General features: G+C 37.6%; 1 protein-coding gene across 2 annotated transcripts; it reads right to left on the minus strand.

Moving 5' to 3' along the window:
• Window positions 1–302: 302 nt before the first annotated feature.
• bco1 (beta-carotene oxygenase 1) lies at window positions 303–9,306 on the minus strand. Of its 2 annotated transcripts, none has more exons than XM_063483889.1 (11): window positions 9,243–9,306; window positions 9,028–9,156; window positions 8,775–8,904; window positions 7,558–7,705; window positions 7,315–7,465; window positions 6,997–7,202; window positions 6,610–6,874; window positions 6,415–6,510; window positions 6,193–6,278; window positions 4,743–4,854; window positions 303–4,556 (listed from the first exon to the last, which is right to left on the minus strand). In XM_063483889.1, the coding sequence occupies exons 1-11, from the start codon at window positions 9,304–9,306 to the stop codon at window positions 4,408–4,410; spliced, it is 1,536 nt and encodes a 511-aa protein (XP_063339959.1). In that variant the 3' UTR covers window positions 303–4,407. The 2 variants fall into 2 exon arrangements, with proteins under 2 accessions (XP_063339959.1, XP_063339958.1); XM_063483888.1 differs by having other exon boundaries at window positions 6,415–6,520; window positions 6,617–6,874; window positions 6,997–7,211.
• Window positions 9,307–14,216: the final 4,910 nt, after the last annotated feature.

Raw genomic sequence — 14,216 nt, forward strand, 5'->3', positions numbered from 1 at the left:
TGATGCGACTGAAACACAGACGGCAACTGGACATCCACTCATCTTGCCTCGATGCCTGAACACGTGCTCCCTCCATAAGTACTCACTATTAACCGTTTCCTATTTCCGTGGATTCGGATACATCTGTGTATTGGATTGAAGGACGTTATCCAGCAACTGCACTCAGCAGCTCAAAGGCCCTGTTGTACTTTGTTGCATGTATCCATGTCAGGTGTAATATCTAAATGGCTATTTTTTTTATCATTTCAGACATCCCATTTTAAGTATTACATTGATGGTCAAACAGGGTCCAGTTCTTTAAAAAAAAAAAAAGTAAGAGTCAGATCACAAGATATAAAGCATTTTTTTTCCAAGTTAGGAACAGCATCATGTGCTCCTCGATCTGACACAGGCAAAATGAGCGTCTGTTTAGTTTTGGTGGCTGGCTTCACTGCACCTTGCTTTACTCTTGCACACTGACCCATAACTTTGAGTTCACTATAACTATTTACTAGCCTTTTGTTGTTTGCACTGCCAGGCCTCACAAATGAAGCCAGGGAGTACAAATGTGTTTTCCCCCCCAAAATTGTGGGTTTTTTAAACCATTTTTCTGCCAAGGCAATATTGTCTTTTGCTTTGCTAATTCAGGACCTGGACTACTTGCCATAATTGATGGAACCATGAATTCAACTCTTTACAAGAAAATACAGAAAGAGAACATCTGGCCATCGATTTGTGGTCCAAACTTCAAGCACACTTGGGTTATTGAGTTGGACAGTGATCCAAAACACACTAGCAAGTCCACCTCTGAATAGCTTGAAGCAACAAAATGAAGGTTTTGGACTCCTATTGAGATGTTTTTCATGACTTTAAAAGCACTGTTCATGCTCATAAAACCCTCCAATGTGGCTGAATCAAAACAATTCTGCAGAAAAGAGTCACTCAATGTAAATAACTCTTTGCCAATACTTGCAAAACCTCTTCCCTGCAGTTCTTATTACCAAGACTAGCACAACCATTTATTAGGCTTAGGGGTCATGTACTGTTTCACACAGGGCCATGTAGGTTCGGATAGCTTTTTGCAATTAATAAAAGAAATCATCATTAAAAAAAAAAGAAAAAAAAAAGGCATTTTGTTTGCACTCGGGTTATCTTTAGGAAAATACTTTTTAATGACGCCGTAAACAATGAAATTGATTGGTTGGAAAGTAGGATTTCAACCCTTACTGTACATCTTATACTTTAATAATTGTAATCAAAACTGGCCTCTCACTGTCTGCAAATGTGTCCAGTCTAACTTGTGATGGCCTTGAATGCAGGAGTTTTCTCCTTACATGCAGAGTATCTACACACAATTAAGTGGTTATCCCACAGTTTAACATTGCACTGCCATGTATTATACCCAAGTGTGTAATTTGGTTGTGGTGGACATCAAGGAAAAACATTTATTTGCTACTTAAGATTTGGAAATTGCACTACTGATAGCACTGGAGTGTGGTTTATTATTGTGTGCTGTATGTGGAAATTTTTGTAGATAATATTCATTCTAACAGTTGTCTTATGTACTGGCACACTGCCTGTCAGTTTTGCAATTCCCTTTTGTAATCCGTTTTCATAGTTTCCTTTTAACACCATTACTGTACTCTAATTTAGATCTACTAATGAAATATGTGGGTATGCATTCTAAAAATGCTTTATTACTTTGTTATATCTCATCAGCTGATCATTTTGTTTCATTGTTTATTTACCTTCACAAAGGAGGTTATGTTTTTGCTACCGTTTCTAGTTATTTGTCAACAGGATTATGCATCTGCAGCTACCTGGATGATTTTCAGGAAACTTGGAGGTAACGTGGAGTATGGGCATATAGGAAGAAGCTGTAAAAATTGGGCGGGTGGACGGTGAGTGTAGTAAACCTTTAGTTTTAACCTGTTAGTGCCATTTTATAGTGCATCATAGGACTAAGATAACTTGTACTTTGAGAGCAGTGTAATGTGATTTAATGACCGGTACTGTTGCAATTTAGGTGAGCTAAAGAACTCAAGCTGATGTTCCATTTCCCACTGTTATTTTCAGTATTTTAGAAAATTTCCGATTTAGTCACGTTATTGTGTTATCAGAGGCATTACTATGTAATATACTCATTTTTGAATTTGTCGATTTGGTTAGTTTTGATGTACAAATAAATTTTACCAGTGAATTAATTGAAAGCGTCAAGACAAATTAATGCATCCTCAGCAGAGAAGGCTGAATAAGCAAAGTCTTTGTCTCCCCCTGGTGACAAACCTAAGCTATACTATTCAGCAACGGAAAGTGCCCAATCACTGAGCACTTCTGTTTTGTAATCGATATCAGACGATGTAGAACGATGCAATAGATAATGCAAGCATTCACAAGTCAGTGAGGTCATGTACCGTTAGTTAAGGTCAGCTTGATAGAAAAATACTATGATGGCTAGCTCACGTGAAGGAATTGGTACTCTCCTATAATAGACCCACGCATTGTAAAACGAAAAAGGAAAAAAATGATGACTATGTTTCTCTTCCTGATTAGATTCTGATTAGTCAAGTGCTAGGCAATAAACACGGTGGTTATAGACACGCAATGATGGTGGTAAATAAATTTCATTCACTTGACTCAAACCGACATGACCTTCTGCACACAGTGTAACAAAATTGAGCTGTATCATGGTAATCAGAACAGTGAGGACTCCTTTCACTGATACCAGAGTTTTTAATGTCGAAGATAAATGGTACATGCTGTAATAATGCAACAGAGCTGTATCTGTAATGACACAGCAGCTGAGTGATTATTGTTGTTATAGGCCTTTGAAATGCAACAAGGCAATTTATGGGTGGAGCATTTTCTTCACAGTTTTTCTCGATTACTTTCATTCAGTCTTTCTTCCTTGTTCTGATGCTCAGTTTGAACTTCAGCGTGCTGTCTTGACCATCTCTACATATCTAAATGTATTGAGTTGCCGCTGATGTGAAAGGCCGATTAGATATTTGCATTACTGTGATTATTAGGTACGCCTGCTCCACTGCTAAAGTAGTTGCTAAATGTATGTAGCATGACTTTGTATACATTTCCTTTGTTTTTTCTGATCCATTTAGTTTAATGAGTATTATTTTTGCTTTTCCGCATTTCATCAATTTTGTAAAGTTAAAAAAAACCCTTCACAATTCATTTCTGTTTCAGAAAATATTTTCTTCTATATTAGGCATATTTTGCTGATTTGGTGTTTATTCGTTCATCACACAGTTAAAGTGACTGACTGTTAATGTTTTGGCAAATGTGAAAAATCCCTTAAATTTTTGAGAAATATGAGACTAGTGAGAGTGACTTTCCTGCTGTGAGAATGGCACCAGATTGATTGAGAAAAAGTATGATGTATGAAAAGATGAATAATGCATGTTGTAAGGTTTTTATCGTGATGATGTTGGAAAAAGTGTCGGCCTAAATTAAAAGTGAAGAATTTCTTTGAAACTTTAGAAAACTGCTGAAATCGAGAAATGCTAAATCATATACATGAAACTAAACATCAGAAAACAGGAAATGAAAATATATACTATCAGAGAACATAACACTAACTACTGTTTGGTGATCTACTGGGGTTTTCCCACAAAATGATCTCTAGGGAGGGATGATTATACAGAGAATGCACTGAAAAAGAGAAAATACCTTCTTGCATCTCTGAACGCACAGTCTAGCTGACTGTGATGCACATGGTCTGCAGCAGCAGAAGACCACACTAGGTTCCACTCCTGTCATGTAATAACAACAAACTGAGATTACATCTCGCACTGACTCATCAAAATTGGACAATAAAAGGTTGGAAAAATCTCAGAATAGTATAATAATAATGCAGTGTGCACAAAAGCAACAACAAAGGTGCTATTGTGGGTGAGAAGTGTTAAGAGTAGTGAGAATGATAATTCTGATGTGAAAATTGCACCAGAGCGATTGAGAAACACTGCACCTTGAAACACAACAATCATATTTCACATGGGAACAATCTGACATAAATGTTTACCTAAATCTATAACCCTATGCCTAACTGAATGGACTTTACTCCTTTGATAACTTATCTGACATTTCTGTATCTTCAGAAACAAGTGACACTGTGTCATGAAGGCTGTATTTGCTCGGAGACCTTGACCTTGTGTGAAACCACACTGTGTTAACATAACTCTTCTCCATGACTCCACAAATATGGAGCATTGGTTTGATTTATTCTTGTAATATCATGGAACTAAAAAAAGTGACAATACATAGGAGAACATTACAGTACGTGTTTTGCTTAAATGACAAGGTTAACTTTATACCATATACCAGTGATAATACAATGAAATGACTTACGATACATGCTTGTGCCACATGTACTACTGTGGCACAGTTCCCTTTCTTTATTTTAAACCTTTATTTTCAATGTGGGATGAAAAATCCATGCATGTCCTTGTTCAGCTCAGTATTCACATAGGCTCGTGCTACTTCCTTGAACGTTTTCCCATCGAGAATCAGGATGAAGCTCGACTGGCCTGGATTGGAATTGATGACTGATGTTAGGACCACACCTGCAAATGGAGAAGGAGGTTATTGTATCACCACTTTGTCAACACAGATTACAGGCACAGATAAGTGGGGGGAGATCTGGTCTAATCTTTGTAGACCTTCTTATTGACTTGAACTTCAGCTTATCAATAGAAGCAAATACAGAATAAATGTCACGTCTTGCAGACCACATTCACTTGTATTCATACCATCATCTTCCGACTCTCCGTTTGGTCTGGGGATGAACACGGGCTCTGACGGCAAGCACTTGTCTTCATCCCAGTACACCATCTTCTTGGTTTCCATGTCAAACTTTGCAGCCTACAGTGAGTGAACAGATGAAACACACTCAACAAAGACGTCCATGCAGGTCAGAAGTTATTTACAGACACAGAAATACCAATACACAACACAGCACAACCGGCTTATCAGCCTGTGTAGTACTTTGTTCTGTGTGCAAATAACAGAAAGAGCAGTAAAATTCTCATATCACATGAGACTGCCGGACAATATGATGAGCAGCTGATGTTCTCATGGATGCACTTTGTACTTTATGAGTGAATCAAGTCCTTTTAATGAGCACAGGTACCAGAAAATATTTAGCAAATCCTATGTAGGCCTATTAACTGTTATTAACTACAACAAATGGGTGACAAATAAAAGGAAACAAACTGAATGTTTAACCCCTGCAGTGGTGGAGTCAGAGTCTGTTATGCTGAGGTTGGCATTTTTGCTGGCATGACTTTGAGGTGTGTCTCCTATCAGGGGAAAACTACGTGGTAATTAAAAAACAAAGTTTGTCTGAGGGATCACCTTTATTCTGTTGTGAGATATTTTGACATCCTCTTTTTGTTTTAGGGAGGGAATGCCCTCATTTATAGGACACAATGATGAAAATCTCCTTCATCATGTGCTTTGGCTTTAACAGCCACTAAACCTAAACCAATTTAACCCCCTCAGAAGATAGTGGAGCACTGAAAAATCATTGCAGAGGTACATTCAACCTGTTCTGCCAGCACATGGGGGTTAGACACCTGATTATTACACTTAACATGTTTTTTTTGTCTTTTGTCACCTCTTTATATATGGTACGGGATTTTTCATGTCACCTCTTGTTTACATCCCTCTTTTTTTAGCCTGCTATGCGGCATATTCCACTTTATTAACCACGTTTTTATAAAATGGATATTCAAAATTATTCATAGTTCAAGCAGAAGCCAGCGCTCTCTTCCTGTTTGTTTTTAGAATTGATTGTGTAGTGAGGATTAATAAAAAAAATACATAATTGTCTAATACAAAATATTTCCTTTTATGCCTTCCTGACTTTATGCCTATTGTTGGAGGGCTGAGCTTTGAAGTCTTCTTTCCATTGTTTCTGATATCTTGATGTGCACGCGTACCCAAAAGTGCCATGAAGGGGATTGTTGTTTTATGGCGCAATGTGTAATTCACACTTAAACAAAAGTTTTACTGCTACATTTTGCTTCAAATGATTATTCTCAGTACTGTAGTTTTTCACCCTAGTTTTGTAAAACAATACGTCCAGGAACAGCCTGCTTCCCCAAAATTTAAATGTCTGTTCTGGAAGTTAAAGGTCTCCATAGGCAAATTATATTTATAAAAATGTAAGAAATCTGAAATGTCGGATGTTCCCACCACTTCTGCAGAATCCCCCACGTAGTTCCCATAGACAAACTGGTGCCTCTTCCCATTGATGTCATAATTGATTCTGGGCAATTCCAAGCCTGATGGAAATAAAACCACAGTTTTTGCTCCTATCTGGATTAACCTTAAATGACAAACAGCAATTTGAAAAACAAAAACAAACTTAATTTGCTTTAAACCACTCAAACAGACACGTTTGAATGGCGTTGGTTTTACCTTCACAGAGCACCTCTGCTTGGCACATGAATTTGCCTTCTTTCTCCTTCACAGCGCTGGCTGTCGTGTACTTGAGTTTCACCATGTTCCCTCCAACTGGAACGCTCTGCGAAATCCAGTCGACATGTGAAAGCCTTTAATGTGTGAGCCGTTCAATTGCAGGACCAAATGAATTACATGAAGATAAAAAAAAACAACTCACTTTGTCAGCGTGGATGGGAAGGGCAAATCTCTTGTAAGTTGGCTTGGAAAACCTTTTTTCATCAAACTGAGATTTCTCCTTCAGGTTGCTCAAGTAGAACATGTCATAAAGGCTGTTGTCGGTGTAGGTAATGACATCAAAGACCACGTGGCCATCGTCCTCAAAAGCATTCACATGGTGGTAGAGGACCATCGCTCCTGTGTAGTACTTTGTCTCAACTTCTTTGCCGGTCTTTCTGTCTACCAAGTGGATCAGAGTCTGATGGAGAAACAAAGACATAGATAAAGGAGTCAATCCCATTTTTTTCTGAAGTGTAGAACACTAGTACACCTTTGTTCCCAGTCTATTAATCCACATTCATTAGCCTACTAACTCCTTACGTTTTCTTCAGGGCAGAACTTCAGGCAGCTTGCCCAGCTGACTCCTCTCATATAGGCAGTAGCCATCTTGAGGATGTCCAGCTTGAAAGGCATCTCGACAAAGATGATGTAGTTATCTGTCATGCCAAAGCTGTGGTAGTAGCTCGGCATGAGAAGGGAGCGGCAGGGGACTGAGCAGATCACCTCTACATTTTTCAGTGCAGGGCCTTTCTTGCCTTTGTCTGAAAGGTGACAGTAGACAGCACAAATATGAAAACGCTGTAGGTGTTACTGTTAAGTTTAGAGGTTTAACATAAAACACATGAATCACTTATAGACCTTTGTCTGAGACAGCAGGAACTTTGAACAGTATATATTTAGTTTTGCCCTTTGTCGCTATTGACGTTCCAATGTTGTAGGCATTGCCCTCCTTGTCATAGTGAGGATGGCACGAAGCTAAGTTTACAGGCAGGTACTTCAAGTAGTCCACCTGTGTGAGATATTTCAGAAACATATCAGATCTGAAGCAAAGTCTTTCTTAGTTTTGAGTTCACACGTTTCAAGGTTAACCGGCAGCGTTACCTTTTCCAGGGTTTCCAGGGTCAAGGGATCAATCTTGCTGATGTAGTTGGTTTCAGAAGTGGCATAATAGTCATTTCCATACTTGATGAAGTTGCTCGCGCCATTGTCGGTGAAGTCAGGCATTGTGTGGTTGAGAAAGGTGATTGCCCTGAAAAGTAAAAAGTTTGGGGGTTTTGAGTGTGATATTGATACAGGAAAGAGAGTGCCTCCATAGCGCAGCAGTTAATGCATTTGCCTAACATGTAAAAGATCCACAGTTTAAAAGCAGGAGGAGACACAAATCCTTGGGAGAGCTGTGCCAGGAAGCGCGTCCGGTGTTAAAAATCTGTGCCAACACAAATATGTGGATCCATCTCCTGTAGTTACCCCTTGTGAATAAGAGAACAGATGAGAAAGAAACCTGATTTCCTGTAAATGTTTGCCTTATATGAATCTAAGTGAGAAATTCACAGCAGTAAGGGAAACAGCCCCGAGGTTGTTCCTACACAAAAATGATTATAACTCTGTCGCAGAGTCGTAGTCCAAGTGACTACCCAGATTTTACAAAAATGGCACTGCATGGTGTTATTTAATAGCTGCACTACCACAAAACCCCAAACAAACATGTATAACTTCAAACATACAAGAAACCATAAACATGGATACCTTTGAGAAATATAATGACACCATATATTTTCTACTTTGACCAAGACAAAGAATCACAGGAATATACACAAAACATTTAAATTATTCACTCTGAAAAAGTTTTGGGAATAACCAGCCAGTGCTCAGCCAGTGTTTATCTTCAGCGTAGTTGTCAAATAATAGAGAACAGCAGCATTTCTGTAGCACAAATCACTTAAAGGCAACTGAAGACATGCAACCATAAAATAACACATCGTCTATGGAGATTGCAATAGGAGCACTAAATAAAAGTAGACTGGCATCCAAACAGTTTGCAGTATTTACCTGTTAAGTTTATATTCTATAAAGCACAGTAGCATAGGCTTTATCTTTACAGCAAAAATATTGCTGTACATTACAATAGACACCAGAAAAAACAGACTAATGCTGACAAATCTAGATGCCAGGGAAAATTCTTACAGTATATAACAGCACTGTTTGCCAAATAAATACTGCAACTGTTGATAAAGAATTACAAACTAAGACTACTGCAGTTATTTTATGAAACAATATCAAATATGCTGAATTTGTCTGTAAAAATAAAGTATGCTCACTTGAAGATGAAGTTCTTGCTTGGGTCTGGATAAGCCATCGTCCCCATTTCAGATACAACAATTCTGTTTGCTTCCATGTTAGCTTTATAGGTGTCACTTCTGAGGAATCTGCTTCTATGGATTATTTCACCTGCAAGGAAACAAATACGGAGTCTTTTGTCTGTGTGCTTTACATTTTTTATTTTATTTATGTATTTTTTTGCAACAGCTAACAGATTAGCAGCTGTGCACAGGTACGAATTGCTGTACCAACCGTCTTTGAAGGTGAAGCTATTCATTAAGGCCATCCCATCAAACCAGTGGTTGTAGTTGGTGTCCCCCACAGTGAAGATGCCAGGGCCATTTCGGAGGAGCGTTCCTTGCAGCCAGCTGGGAATATTCCCTATTTGAAATGAAATCACAGTCTTCACAGCAGCAGTTTAAATCTGTGCATTTGTTGGCAATGCAATTGTATAAAACCGGACCCACCTTTAATTTCTGCCTTACAAGGCTCGGGCCTCTCTGTTGCGTTCTTAGAAAAGTCTACCGACATGTTCGCTGACAGACCAGTGAGTGCACCAGTGTCAGAGTAGGTTAAATACTGTGGGAGCACAAACCACTCCCATTTGTTTTACTGGGGTGTTATGAAAGGGCAATTTATCTTATCTGTCTGTACAGCAATCACCTTCCTGTGTGGAGGTTTCACAGAAACATTGAAGCTCAGTACCTTCACCGCAGGAAACTTAATGACCTATCTGCTGCTGTCCTGTCCCCTTTCTCCTTAATTTTTTGTTTTTTAACTAAAACAAAAAAGATAACTCTTTTTCATCTAGTCCTCAGGCTTGCTCTTTAAGTATTTATGTGGCTATTCTGCGATCAGATTAAATAATTGGATTCCCCCCCCCAGTCATGATATAGACATAATAAATCTCAAAATAGGATTAACTGTGATTAACCCTTTGGTGCACTGCTGCTTTTAGTTGCTGTAAGTTATTTCCCTTATCTGGTGACCTAGACTGTACCTGAGAAGCATGTTGATTTTATAAACTCTATATAAGCATTGAATCAATTTACGTTCAACCAGGAGTTGGAACGTGTCCTAACTGACAGGACTGAACAAACTAACTGAAGCGGTGTTATAAAAGAGAGTGGGCCAAGATTACTCCACCCTATGAGATATGAGAGGCTAATAAAGTCATACAGAAACAGTATGTCCAGGTGTTTCAAGTTATTGCTGCTGAAGGTGGATCTATAAGCTACTGAATCATGTAGGTTTTTTCAAACATTATTTATTTTAAATAAATAATAAAATGGTTTAATGATGTCACGTGTTGTTTTTCATCGCAGTAGGTATTTAAATTATTTTAGAACCTGCTAAGGAACAGGTGATTTTTTAATTACATCCTGATACTTAAGATTGAAAGAGGGTGCACTTTTATTCTTATACTGGTGCAAAGACATGAAGATGTGAACGCAGAGTTCATCACAATACTGAGCAAAGCAATCGTAATTATCACCGCGGTAATGATTGTGCAGTCCTTGTCGGTGGCATACGATAACGTGCATTATGTTGAATACGCTATTCCATGGGGCCTCTACTTGGCAGCACACTTGACATATCTTTAACTTAATCTCGGTTCACCAACCTAAACAGCCACCTTAAGCAATCAGACCACTAACTCACACCAAGGTTGTTTACCTGAATATCAGCGCAAGGTTTCCCGGTGTGGCAATCAGCGCACTCACACTAAAGGGGCGGTGTTCACAGCATGAGCAATCACAAACATCGATGGGTCTACGAGCAGCAGACTGTTTTCCAACCAAAAAGCAAAATTCTAACTACGAAAATAGGAGGTCAAACATACAGTAATAGAAGATGAAAGCAACACATTCGCACTCACTGCACCATCATCAAGGCACTAGATCTGACTGTAATTATAGCTGTGTATCCCACAAATTAATGGGTTGCTTTGTGAGACAATGTCAGCCTTATTTTTGCATCTGCAAACCCGGTGGAATAAAACAGAGCTACAGTCAAGAGCAAATATAAAAAGAGAATAAAACTCGTACAGAACTGTTTTTACTGGACGTTTACTTGAAAAGGGAAAACAGTGAACATTTATTACTGAGGCTTGTCAGATTTAAAAAAAAAAAACACAACCCAAAATCTCAAAAATGTACTGGGCCTCTTACTCTTTTGAGCAATGACAACACACACATCCCTGTAGTGAGACCACAGTGAGTAGTAATACAGTATAACACTGTCATCTCGTGGCTCATCTGACACATTAGCTCTTATGGCCAGAGCTGATCCTAATCGACAAAAACAAAATAAGACAGATGTTCCACATTTCCTGTTTTCACCAGCAGGGGGAAGAAATTACACTGTTCAGGAATACGTATGTCATTCTATGCCAGACCTTTTGAAACCATACATATTTTGATATATTTTTATTATTATTTAGTATTTGTATTTATCAGGTTGCGTATCTGCTGTATCCATATACGCTTTTACCATGTCAAGATTTAATGGTATTGTAAGACATGTGGGTTCTTTATAACCTACCAGGCATTTCTATTGCATCCAAAATAGTTTTCACTTGAAATGGCCACTTAGTTTGTAACATATGCATGCAAAATCGTGAAAAACTATGCCACTGAATAATGTCGTTTTGAAGTACTGATTATGATTACACGTGACAGAACATATATTTAAGAAGTTATGGGCCCATTAATTCTTTTCTAATCGGTGCTAGAATTATCATTTACTCCATCAGACACTTCAAATGAGTTAATTTGGCATTTATTGTCGAGAAAGAATAATGCAAATGACAAATATTTCTAATCTCCCGCACATTCACAGAATGTCACCACACACTCCATCTACTCACATCTCCTCCAAACATTGAAGAAAAGAAACGTCAACACACTTTAAAATAACTCGCAGCAGCACCAGGCTCTTACCGTCACTGCGGCGTCTCCTTCATTCATATTAATAAATTAAAGACAACTGTCTACATACAATTCATGATGCTCATAAGATTAATGTTTATTTGCACTGCCCAAACTGTTATAAACTGTGAGGATTAGTATTCAAGTATTCCCTTTCCGGCTATTTCTGTGCTGGATATTATACTAAATATCTGGTTCTGTGAGTTACCTAATGTGGCACAGTACAAGAATAACATTTAAGTAAACATTATGTACATGAACTAACAAAAAAGAAATTTAAAAAAAAACTTGCAAATGTATATTTGCTTACAGTGCAATCCCCATGCAATTCCACATGCAGTTATAGAAGATGCCTGAAGAAGACCTTATTGATCATGCATGAGCTTGTGGCCTGCCATCCAAATAATAATGTATTATTTCCATCTAATTTCAGCGAAACATCAAATGACAACCCCTCCTCATTTTTATGGTAGTGATATTCACCTGCAGAGAAGATGACGTCCGACAATAGCTTGCCAAAAATATTGTCACACTAAAAGAATTTCATTCCATCACAACAGGACAAACCAAACCGGGCCTTGCCACTCTGCAACCAGCGACAGCATGCAGACATGGTAATGTAAATAGAATCAATCTGAACCATGGTTGCAAATTGGCACAACTGTATACAAAACATTTTGAGGGAAAATGGACAAATAAATATTGTAACCTCATGGTGAACGTATGCATTTACCATGGAGTAGCAATGGTTTAAGCACTGGCACAAATAGATCAAAAAAAAAAGAAAAAAAAAAAAAAGCACACAAACAACCAGCCTTAACAAACCTCTCAATCTGTCATTTGACACTATATAACAAATGACAAAAAAACAATCACATTAGACAGGCGTTGGTAAAGGAAAACACAAGTAAAAATCACTGAAAAGCAACATTTTTTTCCAGTGGTGTCAGCTGGGTGTAACAAAGTCTTCACTGTGCAATCATGTTATTTTAAAAAGGCAACAAAATCAAATGCCGAGCATAAAAAGGCAGACTTTAAAACTAACATTCCCTGTTTCTGTGACACAAAATATGACAGAAGTGTTTGATGTATAGCTCATGTAAAAGGTGCAACAAATATTCAAGTAGATACCACAAATCTTCAGTGAACTGCTATGACTTTTAAACTGAGCAGTTGACCTTTGCCAATTTACCAAAAGATTCCCAAGTTCTGTATTGTATGATTAACATAAACGTGTTTAAGTGGAATTATGTTAAAAACAAACAAAACACATTGTTCAAATCTTTCCATGCATGTCCACTTGAGTGAAAAATCCTTGTAGCGATCCAATAAACAGGACCCACCCACACCATGTATGGGACCGCCACATGACCCTTAAGAGTGAATTGAAAGTCATACATGACACAAAAGCTATTACCATTAACACAAAAATTTAGCCACCTGAAATACTGATTGTCATTGACTTTACCTTAAACTATAACTCTGTTTAAAAAAGAAAAGTTAAAAATGATCTTAAACGTCTCCTATATGTAAAGGATTTGTATCTTCCTGGGTGAATAAAAGCTAAACAAAAATGCTGAAACTGAAAATTATTGTGTTATGCTGTTACAAGACTTTTGCTCTTCATGTCTCAACTTTTGAAGTATTTCGCTGCCATTGATTCAAGATTATTCAGTGTCTACTTTTGATGTTTTGTTTCAACGTGCCAGCTAAATTGTACACTGCAGGATTGGCAACAGCTAGAAAAGTATAGAATTAAGTTTGCGGCAAAAACAAAAAAGCCAACAAGTAACAGTCGGAAGGGCAAACAAACATTAAATGTCAGGTCAACTAAAGCGTTAAAACATTTTCTGTGAAAATCTGGGTTTTGTTGAATTTGTCTATGGGCCCTGACTCAGTTGAGTTTCACCTCTCTACATTCATTTCATAATGCAAAACTAAGAAAATGTGGAATAAAACACTTCAGCAACACACTTTAAAAGCAAAGTGATCAGTTTGTATACATAACTTGGCTGGATTAACATCTGATGATGCGCTTGAATTTCTTATTGTACAGACACCACCAGTAACATTCACTTTCCCTTTTAGTATTTCTAAGGTACTCTGCACATCTCCTTTTAAATAATACCAGTTAATTAATATCCTATGCATCTTTAAAACCCTATGTACTTCGACTCCAGCAAGACAAAAGTAGGAAAATGCATACATGTACTGATTCGTCTTCAACCCTACGTTTAAAATGAACATGTGACTTCTGTTATTCTAATAGACTTTAAATGCTGGTTTGTATCTGCCCATTTTGGCACTCACAAAAGAACATCTCACTCTCTGGAATTTCACTTCCTGGTTAAATAAAGGTTAAAAAAATTAAATTACAAGGGGTTGAGTGATTTAAAAAAAAAAAAATAAAAAAGAAAAAGAAAAAAAAAAAAAAAAAAAAAAAAAAAAAAATCACAAATTCTTCTGAGACTGCACTTGATGGAATTTGATTATTTCTTAATCACATATCCC

This window comes from Pelmatolapia mariae, linkage group LG9, assembly GCF_036321145.2.
Source record: "Pelmatolapia mariae isolate MD_Pm_ZW linkage group LG9, Pm_UMD_F_2, whole genome shotgun sequence".
NCBI lineage: Eukaryota > Metazoa > Chordata > Actinopteri > Cichliformes > Cichlidae > Pelmatolapia > Pelmatolapia mariae.

Coding starts and splice junctions, on each gene's coding strand:
- bco1 (XM_063483888.1), bottom strand. CDS start 9,306: ATGTCGGTAGACTTTTCTAAGAACGCAACAGAGAGGCCCGAGCCTTGT. Junction 8,905..9,027: donor TAGCTTCACCTTCAAAGACG/GTTGGTACAGCA, acceptor GTTTCCTTGCAG/GTGAAATAATCCATAGAAGC. Junction 6,875..6,996: donor AGTTCTGCCCTGAAGAAAAC/GTAAGGAGTTAG, acceptor TTTCTCCATCAG/ACTCTGATCCACTTGGTAGA.